Below are 14,318 nucleotides of genomic sequence, written 5' to 3' on the forward strand. Positions count from 1 at the left end.
TTTTTATCAATTTCTGCTCATAAAACAATTCACAATCATACTTTTTTTTAATTGACTTAACATTAATTTAACTGTAAGTATTAATGAAAACGACCTACAAACGACATACAAATACTCAAGAGATATACAGATGTGCGATGAAACTTTATTCAATACAAAATACATAAATAGAGCATTTGCAAGTGAAATCAGAGGCAGAAAATATTTGTACACATAGAAATACATTAATATATGCAGACAACTAAGCTGCGGTGACAAGAAACAAAATAGGGCAACTCACCATCAATTGGAAAAATGTATTTTACCCCTACCAATCCCTTTTATGACAGCCATAAATTTTATTAGTATAATTAAAATAAGAATATTTATTTCCTTGGCTAAACAAACTTCCCTGTCCAAGTTCAACAAACATTCGAAATTAGAAAAAAAGTGGTCAATACATAGGACCATAACCTTTTTCTTTCCTTTTTTCTTTAAAAAAAAAATTGTACAATCTGTGACTGATGAAATGGTGTCAGCCAAATAGCTAAAACAGCCTTGATATGTGAAGACCAAATCGCAGTAGCACAGTTGCACCAATAGCACTAGATTGCCAGTCAAAGCAATCAAAGATAAAAATCGCTGGGTTCAACCCAGTTAACTGCTGCATTAGTATGGATGTGCTGGGCAGTTTAAGGGCGTAAAAACAACTTCTCCTTCTGACACATAATAAATGAAATAACATCCCACATAAACTGTGCAATTCATTATTCCATCAGCATTGGCATCAGAGTATACATCCCAAAGGTAAGCAGTAAAACATGTCAAGCTGATGGAACGAAACATTCAAAAGCAAACAATTCCAAAAATCAGCATTTCGTTTAGGTGAGATCTGAAACTGACATGAGTGTTGTCTTTTCAATAACAAAGATTTGGCAGTGTGTGTGTGCATCTACTGAATAAAACATGAGCAAGTGTAGCACAAACAAAATGATATAGAGTCGTCTTTAAAATAATTGCTGCATAATTTAGAAAAAGTAAACAGACAATTCATAATTATTTGTGCAGCCAGGTGGTTAAAAAATGTAGACTCTCCCTCAACAGATATGTAATTCTAAAAACCATCCCTTAAGGAATACAGCATTTGATCTCTTAACGCTTGCCTAAGTGCTGTATCATTTAGACTCTTCCTCTGATTTTAAATCTACACAAATATAAAATTCAGTAATATAGCTTCAATTAGCAAATATATATGAGTTTTTTTTAAGAGAGTGATGCAGTGCACAATAATAATAAATGGAAGGTCTGTTGAGAGTGGTGTGTGTTTTCTGAACCCTAATGCTCATACTGTCTGATTTATGCAAGTGCAGTCTTGAAGGTGCTCCATGCGTGGAAACAACGGGTAAAACAGTGAGGCTCATTGCCTTTGCGCACCAGGCGCAGTTTTCTCGGGTGCTCAGCATCCTTGGACCTCATGTGTTGAATATAGACCTGATTGAAAGGCAACACAACTGTTGAGGTGTCTGTGCAATGATAAAAAACTAGTGCTGGTTTACAATAAACGAGTGGTAGGGCCGGTTGCATAACCTGCTAAGACTAGTCTTACAAGTTAGTCATTAAATTTCGTTACGACTGAACATAACTTTAAGTCAGGTGCATAAACATAGATTGGTCTAATTTGATACAGAAAAGTAAGACTGATAACGGACTACTAGTTGTTTGTACAAGCTCTTCAGACACGGTCTTAACATAATGGCTATGTTCATGCAACTGGCCTCTGGTGTACAAAATCTGTAACTGACCTGACAAGCCTTCAAGCTCAGTTTAATCTCCACCTGGCTTGTCTGTGTGCCGACCCACATGTAAACCTGTGAAACAAGCAAATAAAAAACTAACTAACAAAAATAGCAGTAGCAGTAATAATAATAATTATTATTATTATATTTTTTAATGCCATGTCAGCTATCTTCACAACAAAAAGTTATAAAATAAAAATACAAGATTGCCTAAAATACAAAACATTTAAATGTTTATTTGATAAAAATTCAAAAATCTTTTCTGATAAAATTTCCCTATACAATAACTTAGTGAGACAACATAGAAAACAATCAATGAATGGATAAATAAAAATGCCCAGATCATGTTTTGCTGAAGCCCTACCTCTTTCCCATTGTCCAGAAGCATGATGTCATCATCAGCCAGATCATCTTGACAGAAGTCGGAGCACTTCTCTGATACAGCAAAGTAACCCTTTTCATTTGAGCACCTGAGATCATAGATAAAAATATATTATAACCTCAAAAATATGGTAAATGAAAAATGTAATGCAAAATTTAAAAAAACCTAACTTGCAAAGTTTAGTGTCAGCATGCTCAGCAAAGCTGCATTTATTTGATTTAAAATATTCAATACATACAGGGTCGAGAGTTTTTTAATGTTTTTCAAAGAAACCTCTTATGGTCACCAAAACTTAAAAAAAAATAAATAAAAAAAAGTAAAATTGGGAAATATTACATTTAAAATAAGTTTTTTATTTAAATATATCTAAATTTGATTTATTCTGGTGATGTGAAAGCTGAAGTTTCAGCATCATTACTCCAGTTTTCAGTGTCACATGATCCTTCAGAAATCATTATATGCTGATTTTCTGCTCAAGAAACATTTCTTATTATCAATCTCTTATTATTTAGGGATTAGTTTTTTCAGGATTTTTTTTATGAACAGAACATTTATTTGAAATAAAAATATATTGTGTAATTTTATTAATGTCTTTACTGTCACTTTTAAACAATCCAATACATCCTTGCTAAATAAAATGTATTTCTTATATTTAAATTACTTTTCTGAAATAAAATGCTTACCTAAACAGTCTAGCGTATTTCATATACTCTGCATCTTCATCATATGTTTTCTGAGAGCCAATGCCAACCCAGAAGAAATTTTCTGGCTCTTCTCCTTCATTTATTACCTAAAGAAAGGGGGAAAAGAGAAAAAAATTGTTTAAAGCAAAAACAAAATGCTCAATCCTCAAATCCTCAAAATGTAATGAGTTTGTTTTTGATGTCCATAGCTGGAATGAACCTGTTTGCTGTAAGTGTCATCAAACATGGTGTTCATGATGTCCTCTGCCAGTTTAGCTTCATCAGGGTCTGCTGCTCGGCCCACCCACGTGTACACTATTCCCTGGTTGTCTGTACTTTCAAATGGCACCTACACAAAAACATTTGCATTATCAACCATTTATAAACCACTGCAAATATGAATCTTGATTCCTTTATTATCATTTGATGATTTATAATATATATTCAGGTTGTATAAAGTACATCAAATGCCAGTTTACCTTCAATATGAAGCAGAATTCAGAGTTGAGGTTACTGGAATCTGTGGCTATTTGAATAGTCCTAAAAACACAACAGAAACACCACACATGTAAATGTTTTCGCTTTTAGATATAGCTGATGAAATACTACCTGTGCATAACATTATATAGTTACCTGGTACATAGCGCACTGCCATTTGTCCTGATGTGGTATAAGCTTGGCTGCACACTGTCCACTTTTAGCTTCCTCTTGCCTTTGTGGATGATGAACTTTCTCTTGAAGTGTGACAAGAACTTGAGATTCTCCTGTTGCTGGGTCATCCTCACAACCTGAAATATACAAGAGATGTCTCCTTAAAATAAAAGTCTATTCATGCCATGACATATGTGAAAGTTGCCTCAGATGGGGCCTTTTTTTTAATGACATGCATGTCTGAAATTAATAATTAATAATAAAAAAGTTAATAATATGACATGCAAGTGTCTGGCAATTTATAAAGTCACAATATCAACTTTGACAACGCATGTTTAAATATTTATAAAATACAGTGTTTTTCCATTTATTTAAAAGTAGCATTTTTGGAGATATGAGGTTTGCCTCCAGACACTGACGATAAGAAGTCAAGGCAATAAGAGTCACTACAACACAATGAAGATGTAAAATGATATCCATTTTAAAATGGATCCATTTAATTAATTATGTTAGCATTCAGTACCTCCAGTTTCCCTGGGAACAAGCTTTCAAACTTCTTCTGCAGGCTGAAAGTGAAGGTCAGCCAGCCCATGTTGGAGGCCTCACGGCCCTGCCAGAAGTAAACCACACATTGGAAGTCTTCCTCAGGCTGTTTCTCCTCATCGTCTCCCTCTTCTCCTTTCTCTTTGCCTTTCTCCTGATCATCCTCATATTCCACTGGCACCCAGTACCTGAAGCAGACGCAAATATCCCATAATTTTAATAAAAGATGAAAGTTATAAGTATCTACGACAGTAACAGTTATTAGTTCAGTTACTTACGTTACTTTACTTTAGTTAATAAACACTCATTATTAGTTAGAACAAATCAGTAAATTTATGCAGAGCACTGAAGATGAAATTTAATAGAAATTATGTGTTTTTTGTCTAAAGATTTCTCAGAGTTTATCAGAATTCTGTCCATCTGAGAATTGAGTGATGTCACAACCTGGCTGTAATTTCTGCAATTCATTTTAGTGAGCCGTCTGACCAACCTGCAGAGAAATACGTAGCAATCCTGAGTGTGAAAGTGACCAAACTCCTCCTCTGGTAAACGGGCAAACTTCTTCCCCTCCAGAACAAAGCCCTCCATGCCATCCAAATCCTCATTCCATTCCTCCATCATCTGCTCTGCCTGTCAGATTTACAACAAACACACAAAGACACAATGAATTAGGACAATGCAGAACTACTGAAAAGTTGGCATTAATGAGCCACAAAATCAGGTCTCACCTCTGTGAGGGGCATGGCTGGCTGTCTCGGCAGGAACAAAGCCGTTAGGTCAGCTTTCATCTGGTCTTTCTGCTCTGCATCCTTCTTCACCTTTCCGGACAAGCCCTCATTTTGTTTCACACTCTCTGCGTTCCTGGTGTAATCCACCTTCAACACGTCATCCCAATTCTTGAACTTGGATTTGAAGACCTGATGAGTGCAACATGGAATTATAACAGCAACAGAGTATGTTGTTATTTAATAGAAAAACTAAAAAATGCCAAATGATTTTCTTATTATATTATCTCTTATTTTGTCCATTTTACCTGGCCCTCTGTGCCCTCCAGATTACGGCTGACCACAGCGTGTTTTGGCCGATGAAGCATACTGCACACCTCTTGGCCCAGTTTCAAAGCAGCTGCCCTCACAAGACGTGGGGACTTACGGCCAATCCAAATGAAGACATCAGACCAGCAATCTAAGATGTAGACACCTTTAGTATCCAAAAGACCTTGTACCTATAACAAAAAAATATTCCAGCAGTTAAGTATATTCAGGGATGATTACAAACTTTTAAATGATCCTAGAATTTAGTTACAATTAACAGTCTAAACTCTATATTTACCAGTCTGTGCTCTGGAACCACATCTATTTTGAGCTTGTCCTTGTGCTCCACAGACAGTTTGTAGTTGATCTGAGGAAGTTCAAGGTATCCCAAGCCCAAGCCAACCTAACAGAACAAGAAAGTACTAAATATTTTAGACTGTGGTGGTTTTAGAAAGGAATGCGCAACAAACCATAGACCATTCCCTGACCTTATAGAGCTTGGGTCGGACAGGAGTGAAGTCATCTGGGACATGTTTCTTGATTTCCTCTGGCTGTCCCCCAAGAACTTCCCAGAATTCCGGAGGTTCATGATTCTGCATCAAAGTCGTAATCTCTGCTTTGCTTTTCCGCTCATTTTTGTTAATCTTTTCAGCAAATAACCTGTAAATAGCATAGGCACTATTACAAATGTGAACAAATAGACAGAGAAAAACACACAGCTTAATTGTTTTACCTTGCTTTTGTAGTACCACCAAGTGTTGCATTGCTTCCTCTCCAAATAAATAATTCAAGACCAGTGTCCAACAAAAAGACAAATCTTAAAGATAAAGAGAGATAGAGAAAAAACACCATCACTATCTGAGTCAATCTCATCAACATACATGTGAATGGCACATGAAACTCACCGTGGGTCGAGTGATGATGCTTTCAGAGGCACAGATTCTAATCTGATGTTCTTTTTCCCATAAACCCTGTACAACCTGCCCAAAACACAAAACAAACAGGATTAGTGTGAGTCAGACCAGGGGTGAGCTGGAGAGGCGGTCCTGGGTGTTGTTTTTGGCGGGGCACCTGGTTGGGTATTGCGTATCCTCTACTGTGAAGAATCCACTAGAAGTTCCACCCTCAATGTAAGAGATCTCATTGTCAAACACCTAAAACACAGTGCAGAAAAACAGAGCTAAGCATATGGTGATAATGCATATGATAATCATTTTGTGCAGGGAATGGCATTTGTTTGACTGACCGCAGTGAATTCTTCACTCTCATCTCCCATCTCCTCTCTGATTGTCCTGCACTCAGCACCCAAATAATTACGGAGATTGACCGCATGGATAGCAGAGCCGGCTTTCTTATCAAGTGTAGCCTCCTGCCCGATCCAGTAATAAATATGCCAGTTCAGGGCTCCATTGTCGTCTAAGAACGTCTGTAAAAGTGCATAACAAAGCATTCATTGAAAGAGGAAATGCAGACTGGAAGCAGAACTTATAAATTAAAGAAAAAATAATTTAACTATAGTACATTTAATAAACATGATGATCATTAGAATTTGTTTTACAGGGCTGACCTTAAGAATAATGTAACAGTCTGCTTCATAGAACTTCCCATGGAAGGCCTCGTCCACCTGCATGGGTACAAAGTTTTCTATCTGCCAAATCGTAACTCCAGGGATCTGTCCCACATCCTCCAAGAAGAACTCAGAGTAGTCTAGCTGAGGTTTCTCCAGGTTCTTGTCCCAGCGTTTGGTTTTCAGGTCAGAGTATTTCATGTCTCCATTCTCCTAAAAAAAAATCAAGAGGCATGTGAAGATCAGAAAGGATTGGACATGTACCAATATAACGGGTTCAATTATTGTTAGTTCTGCTGTTCCCTCACCTCAATGGATTTGTTCTTCTCCTGAGCCACATCTGACATTCCCTTTAGCACCTGTTTAGCCTGATCATCCTGGGACGAGTCCTTGCGTCTCCTGAGCCTCATTTTCCTGGCCATATGGTCTCTTGGACTATTTCCTGTATAACGCACAAAGATCATGTTGCACTTTGAGATAAATTACAGTCAGATTTTTTGTTTTGTTACTTCAAACTCAGGATCTTGAGCCAACAAGGGTTAGTTTGTGATAGCTCATAATTACAATAATCATGCAACGTCTAGAGAGAAAAAAAAAAGCATATTGTACCTCCACCAGCTGCTGCCACAGTGGCTGGAGATGCACCAGCCAATCGTAGCTGGTTCTGCAATGAGAAGTCTATGTTGTACCACTCAGCTGTCCTGTCCACTGGTTTAGGGGGCATCACTAGATTTGGATTCTCACGAACATCCAAAACCTAAAACATCAACATCACAAAGACAACTTTAATCAGCATTTATTAACAGGGTTAACATATTAAAAAGACTAAAGCAACAAACATTCATGCAAAAGTACATAAAAATGTTGGACCTGGTAAGAAAAGAAGTCTCTCAGGGCTACATTAATTATCAAATTAAGTTACACCATTAACAGTAATATTCAGCAAATAACCTGTAAATTCATAATAAATGTTTTCTGTTAAAAAAACTGTTTAAATGTAATTTATTCCTGATGCCAAGTCTAAATTTTCAGCATCATTACTCCAGTTTTCAGTGTCACAGGATCCTTTAGAAATCATTCTAATGCAATTATTTGCTGCTTAAGAAACATTTCTTATTTTGAATCAATGTTTAAAACAGTTTTGTTGATTAATATTTTTGTAGAAACTGTGATACATTTCAGGATATTTTTAAAGATTTCCTACCTCCAGGTCAGTGAGGAAATGGATGGCCTCTGGTAATGTCACTAGCCGGTTCTTGTTCAAGACCAGCTTTTTCAATTTTCCACACCTGAGTAAAATCAAATAGCCACATATTACAATTATCAATAGGATATACGTTGTATTTATAATTATATTTAACCTCCAATAAACGGTTTCAGTTCTCACCTGCACAGCCCTTCTGGAACAAGCTCCAAATTATTATTTGCTGCCATAAACTCAACCAGGTTGGACAATTTTCCCACACCAGATGGAAGCCCATCAAAATCTATTTTATTTGAGTTCACATACAGCTTCTTCAGCTTTGACAGCTTGCAAATGGCAGACTGAATATCACATCAAGCAGGGAAAGGGAAGAGACAAGATTAGTGGCAGGCAAATATCAAAAATATCCCTGTAAGATGAACAACAGTATTAAAGTGATGTATCATCTTATGCGCAAAAGCCCTTTTAAAAGCCAAACTACTTCTGATAATTGATCAATTCCTTAGTTTTACTTTATTTGGCAATGATGTACTTACAGGCAGAGATGTGAGCTGATTCCTAGAAAGGTTGAGTGTCTCGAGTTTGGTCCACTGATCTATACACAGTGACAGTTCAGATATCTGATTGCTACTCAGATTTAGCCGCTTGAGATTAGCCAGCGAATATAAGCATTCTGGTACCCGAGTCAGATCATTGCAGGACAGGTCCACGTCTGAACAAAAAAGCACAAAAGATTAATTAAACAAGGAAAACCAGCAATTAGAAACACTGATTATTATTTTACAGCGAGAGCAGTAACACCGCTAGATCTCTACCTGCTAGATTAGCGAGGCCCTCCAGACTCGTGGGCATATTATTTTGAGTACGCTGTGTGTTCCTTAAATGGAGGGTCTGAAGAGCTACCATAGCAGGTAACTGCCTGTTATGCATACAATGACAGATTTGAGTTAGAGTTTATCAGAAGCAATGTTGATAACAGAATGATGTAATCTGAAATAAATGCAGCCTCCCTCATGTATGGAAGTGTACTAATTGCATAGACGGAAATTAAACCATAAAAACTACCCTTACCTCAGCTGTGCGTGCATAAGCGGATTATTATTGAGTATCAGGGTCTGCAAATGGACCAAGCGTCTCATCTGAGGAGGCAGACTGTCCAAATTATTGTCACTGAGGTCCAGGTACAGCAGGTCAGTGAGGTTAATGAACAGCTGATTCGGTATGTTATCAATGCTGTGAGAAAGCAAACATCAAATAACTGTATCAGACTAATCAAAGTGTTCACATGACTACAAGTAAAAAAAAGTGCACTTTGATAGCTCAAGTACTTGTCAAGATGGAGGTAACTGATAAACTGAGTTTGGTTTGCACAAAAAATGTTTTAATGCGGGTTTTAATGTACATATGTATTAAGGTAGGGACACACCAAACCGACACCAAAGAACTAGCTCTGATGAAAGCCGACTGTGTTGTTGCCTTGCGTCTGGAGGGAAAAACAGCATCTGAACACACCAAAAGGACTACAGGCAACTGTAAACTGTAAAAAAGTAAACGGTGCGGAACAGAAAATTCGGCCGTCGCTCAAAAACGGTTGGATGTTGCCTGACGGCCAACCATCTGCTTGGTGTGTCCGTGGATTTAAAGACATAGATTAGTGGTTATAAAGCTAGGGGCCGAGTAGGGGATTACAGTAAACTTCCAAGGGGCCTCAAGATGACTTGCAATTTAGAAATAGTTTCTTTGAAAGATCAGGGTTCCCACTCTTAAAAACCCTGAATATAATATTTTATGAATATAAAGTCATGACAAATTCTAAAATATTTTATTAACTAGAGACATGAGCAAAAACTTTAAAAAAGAAAAAAGAAAAAAAAAGAAGAACGAAAAAATTCATCCCTATCCACTTAAATCACAAGCAACTGGAAAAGTCATTGGGCCTTAAAATATCGTTGTAAACAATGTGGGGCCTTTGAATTAAAAAGGTTAAGAACTACTAAGTGCATGCATAGCTATCTATCATGGAGTGAAACTAAAAATAGTTCAACTTTTACAAACAGGTCTCAAGATCCATGTGGGATTTTTCCAGTAGCATATCTAACAAGTCCAGGCACACATAAATGTATCCTTAACGTACATCCCCAAATTATCACAAGTCAAGAGCTTCCAAAATACCATGGTGACAGATCACAATATAAAATCCTAAAGTGATTAAAGTGTGTTTTCATGATAGATTATTACTCTTCACTTTCAAGAACCTGGGCACAAAATAGACAGACATAGAATGTACCTATTGTGACTGAGGTTTAAGACCAACATGTTTCTAGAGTTCTCCAAGTCCCGTGGGATTTCAGTTAGTTGGTTGTAGCTCAGGTCCTGAATAGATGATAGAACAAAACATTTAAAGGCTTACTTCACCCTAAAATTAAAATAAGCCCATGATTTACTCACCCTTAAGTCATCCTATGTGTATATGACATTCTTCTTTTAGATGAATAAAATCAGAGTTAAATTAACAATGTCCTTGCTCTTTCAAGCATTATAATGGTAGTGAATGGTTGTTTCATTTTTTAACTCCATAAAAGTGCATATATCCATCATATAACTGCTCCACATGGCTCCTTGGTTAATAAAGGCCTTATGAAGTGCAGTGATGTGTGTGTAAGAAAAATATCCTTATTTAAAACTTTATAAAGTGAAGTATCTAAACATGATTGGGGGGGGAGAACCTAAATGGGAGAGCCACTAGACTTAAGTTGAATACGGAAGGCGGTCTGGTGGATCAATGCCATTCTAATGCTTGGAAGAGCCAGGACTTTTTTAATATAACTCCAATTTTATTTGAGTCTGAAAGAAGAATGTCATATACATCTAGGATGGCATGAGAGTGAGTAACTCATGGGATCATTTTCATTTTTGGGTGAAGTAACCCTTTAACTCACCATACAGCATCAAATCTATGACAAATTTGCATAGTTTCACTAATCAAAACACAGCCCTGCTTACATTCAATTAAATCATGCCTGTAATTTTGCATTTAACCGAGACATACTGAGTTGAGAAATAAACACAAAGTAATTCTCTACATACCAGCACAGAAAGATCATCCAACTGAAAAATGTCATCAGGAACACCAGAGTTCTTTAGGTTGTTTCCTCTGGCCACAACCGCCTACAGTCAAACAACAAGAGCAGATTAAATGCTAGTCTGAGCAATGTGAATATTTACAAGACATTAATTCATGTCGTGTTTATTGACAAAAGCAATTTTAAGTACATAGACTACCGCTCAAATGTTTTGAGTCAGTACAATTTTTGAAAGAAGGCTCATATGCTCACCAAGGCTGGATTTATTTAACTAAATATACAGTGAATTAGTAATATTATGAAATTGTATTATAATTCAAAATAACTGTTTTCTATTGTAATATAATTTATTCCTAAATTTTCAGGAATCTTCAGTGCCAAATGATCCTTCAGAAATGATTATAATATGCTGATTTGCTGCTCAAGAAACATTTCTTAATATTATCGGTGTTGAAAACAGTAGTGCTGCTTAAAGGACAACTCCGGTGAGAAATGAACCTAGGGGTAATTAACAGATGGTTACCGAGTAAATCGTTCTCTGGGATGCGTTTTCTTGAAAATCGAATGTAAAGAGTTTTATATCTAAAAACAGATCAGCTTATAGCGCTTGTCTATGGGGCACAGGGTAGACACAGGGTGGTAAAATTAAATTGCTAGTTAATACCACTAACAAGGCTCAAAATAGCCTCACACTAACACGGCAGCATAATGAGGGTCCCTACATGCAAACCGAAGCATTGAGAACTTTGTAAGAGTACAAACAGTTTAATAAGAAGACACTTTATAAACATAGTGCATTACGCGTTCACGGACAGGCGCCATCTCGAAAAACAGTCTTGATGAATCGATCTACGAGCGCTGTTCTAAGTGAGCTGGTCGATAGGAATTAAGTTTGTGAAATGTAATAACATGGAATAAAATGATTTTTATTTTTATTTATTTATTTTCTCTGTCGCGTTCAGTGTTTTCTTCCAGAAACAACGGACCATATGAGATTCCAAGTCACAGTTCATCACTTAGAAAAGCACTCGTGGCTCGATGAGTCGAGACTGTTTTCCAAGATGGCGCCTGTCCGTGAACACGTAATGCACTATGTTTATAAAGTATCTTCTTATTAAACTGTTTGTACTCTTACAAAGTTCTCAATGCTTCGGTTTGCATGTTGGGACCCTCATTATGCTACTGTGTTAGTGTGAGGCTATTTTGAGCCTTGTTAGTGGTATTAACTAGCGATTTAATTTCACTACTCTGTGCCCCATAGACTAGTGTTATAAGCTAATCTTTTTTTAAAGATAAAACTCTTTACATTCGATTTCCATGAAAATGCATCCCAGAGAACGATCTACTCTGTAACCATCTGTTAATTACCCCTAGGTTCATTTCTCACCGGAGTTGTCCTTTAATATTTGGACCAAAACCATTTTTTCAGTATAGAATAGAAAGTTTAAAACCAGCATTTACATGAAATAGAAAACTTTTGAGACATACATGCCTTTACAGTGATTTTTAATCAATTTAATGCATCCGTGCTAAATGAAATTAGAAGTTACTTTTGAAAACAACAACAACAACAATCTGACCCCAAACTTTTAAACGGTAGTGTATGCAAACAGTTACATAAATATTTATATATTTCTTATATGAAATTCTAGTAGAGAACATGTGATGTATTTCGCAATATTGTCGATCATATTTACCCTTAGGTTGGGAAGACTTGACAATTCTCCATGCAGTGTTGTGAGGCTGTTGTGACTCACGGACAAATGTTCCTGATTTCACACAAAAGAGATAACAACAAAAAAGATACTATTAGTAAATATATGAATATTAGTAAACTGGAAAAAAACTTACTTGCAAAATATGAAATTGTGCAATACACAATCACCAGTTTCTGTAGGGAGGCCAGTTCCTCTGGAAGATAGCAAAGCCCCGTTCTGTTCAGCTTTAGCCATCGCAAGCTGCTCATAGACTTGACATGCTCGGGAAAATAACCCCCCTGTGTTAAACACAAGAGAAACAACGTCTCAAAGCAGACCATCACGAGTCACACGAGTCAGTTTCTGAGTTAGTGATTTGGTAGTTTTTAATGGATCTGCTACACTGATGTCACTTTCCAAAGAAGCCTACTCAAGTCAGTCTGATGCTTGACATTTTTCTAAAACAAGATAAACCTGGTACAATGAAGTAATTTCAGGATAGAAAGACAAAAATGTGTGGGAGATTATGGGGTGTGTTTGCTATGGCAACAACATGAGCATGAGCTAGAATGGGGTTTATCAATTCTTTAGACGCCACAAAGCCCCCCAAAATTCTTATGTAAGAGATCCCCATTCTAAAATTTTGTAGTTTCTTGTATAAAGACCCAATTTGTACTGTGAAATAAAAGCATGTTTAATAATCTAAATATTTTGTTTCCATCGTTACACATTTATTGTATTGTTTTTAATTAGTATAAAACTGTAGTTAGATATAAACATTTTATTCACACGTTTACACAATTTAATTTTACACTTATTTTTGTAACATTTTTCTAAACATTTGCACAGAACTTTAGAGCACTCCCTTGAGCCCCCCTGACACCACTATGAGCTATAATAGAGTAAGCTCCTCACACAAGCAGTGTGATACAATCATCTTGACATGAGATAGAAGATCTGACTGAAGTGGCTTTATATAAGACAAAGACTCGGAGCATCATCACAAATTTACTCAAGTGAACTGACACACTTGAGAGGTTGGGTAAGACTACAGTTTAAGGAACCCTTGATAAAGACTTCTGTATTTAACATATACATGTTTAAAATAACAAAACACTCCTTTTTATACGCATATTGATGTGTGTAAATACATATTTATATTAATATAAATGCTGCACTCTATGTACGCTGGTCAAAAGGAAGCTCTACCTTACAAGAAAATGTTTTGAAGGACTGTCAGTAGCACAGTTCGTTTTTTGAGGCCAGGAGTAACGTTATTACTGTCAACCAACCAAGCTAATCTGCTAACAGTTATAGTTATTTCCCCTGCCCGTCACAACACTTGATTGACCGCAACAAATTTTGACAAGTCGCGAGCTAACGCCCAGTGTTCTTCTGAGCTAACTTAGCACAGTTAGCACTGCTAGCTCACATCTCAACCTGTTATAACCAACACGCTAACTAACCTACATAGCTTTGCTCGTGTGCGCAAATGATTTATTAACATTATCCCGTACCTATAGCCGTATTAGATAAGAACTCTTACCTTAAAGTCATTCCCACTCAGGTCTACTCCCCTAATAAAGGGGAGAACTCCGGTCGCGGCCATGTCTAATTCAGGATATGGCAGGAGACGAGATGCAGTCTATTTCAGTTTGGCAGCCGCTGGTGGAACAAACAATCCCCCCGCCCTTCTCAC

General features: G+C 36.8%; 1 protein-coding gene across 1 annotated transcript; it reads right to left on the bottom strand.

The window, feature by feature from the left end:
• Positions 1–125: 125 nt before the first annotated feature.
• flii (FLII actin remodeling protein) lies at positions 126–14,316 on the bottom strand. Its single transcript, XM_067419679.1, has 30 exons — positions 14,166–14,316; positions 12,808–12,918; positions 12,620–12,691; positions 10,927–11,007; positions 10,127–10,212; positions 8,911–9,072; positions 8,655–8,758; positions 8,376–8,551; positions 8,023–8,180; positions 7,840–7,924; positions 7,245–7,392; positions 6,944–7,077; positions 6,636–6,848; positions 6,315–6,494; positions 6,140–6,222; positions 5,974–6,048; positions 5,802–5,885; positions 5,557–5,728; positions 5,367–5,471; positions 5,068–5,259; positions 4,763–4,951; positions 4,525–4,664; positions 4,015–4,222; positions 3,474–3,628; positions 3,320–3,380; positions 3,061–3,189; positions 2,841–2,947; positions 2,140–2,245; positions 1,782–1,847; positions 126–1,470 (listed from the first exon to the last, which is right to left on the bottom strand). Exons 1-30 carry the CDS (start codon positions 14,226–14,228, stop codon positions 1,336–1,338), a joined length of 3,780 nt encoding a protein of 1,259 aa, XP_067275780.1. The 5' UTR covers positions 14,229–14,316; the 3' UTR covers positions 126–1,335.
• Positions 14,317–14,318: the final 2 nt, after the last annotated feature.

This window comes from Pseudorasbora parva, chromosome 2, assembly GCF_024679245.1.
Source record: "Pseudorasbora parva isolate DD20220531a chromosome 2, ASM2467924v1, whole genome shotgun sequence".
NCBI classification, from domain to species: Eukaryota; Metazoa; Chordata; class Actinopteri; order Cypriniformes; family Gobionidae; genus Pseudorasbora; species Pseudorasbora parva.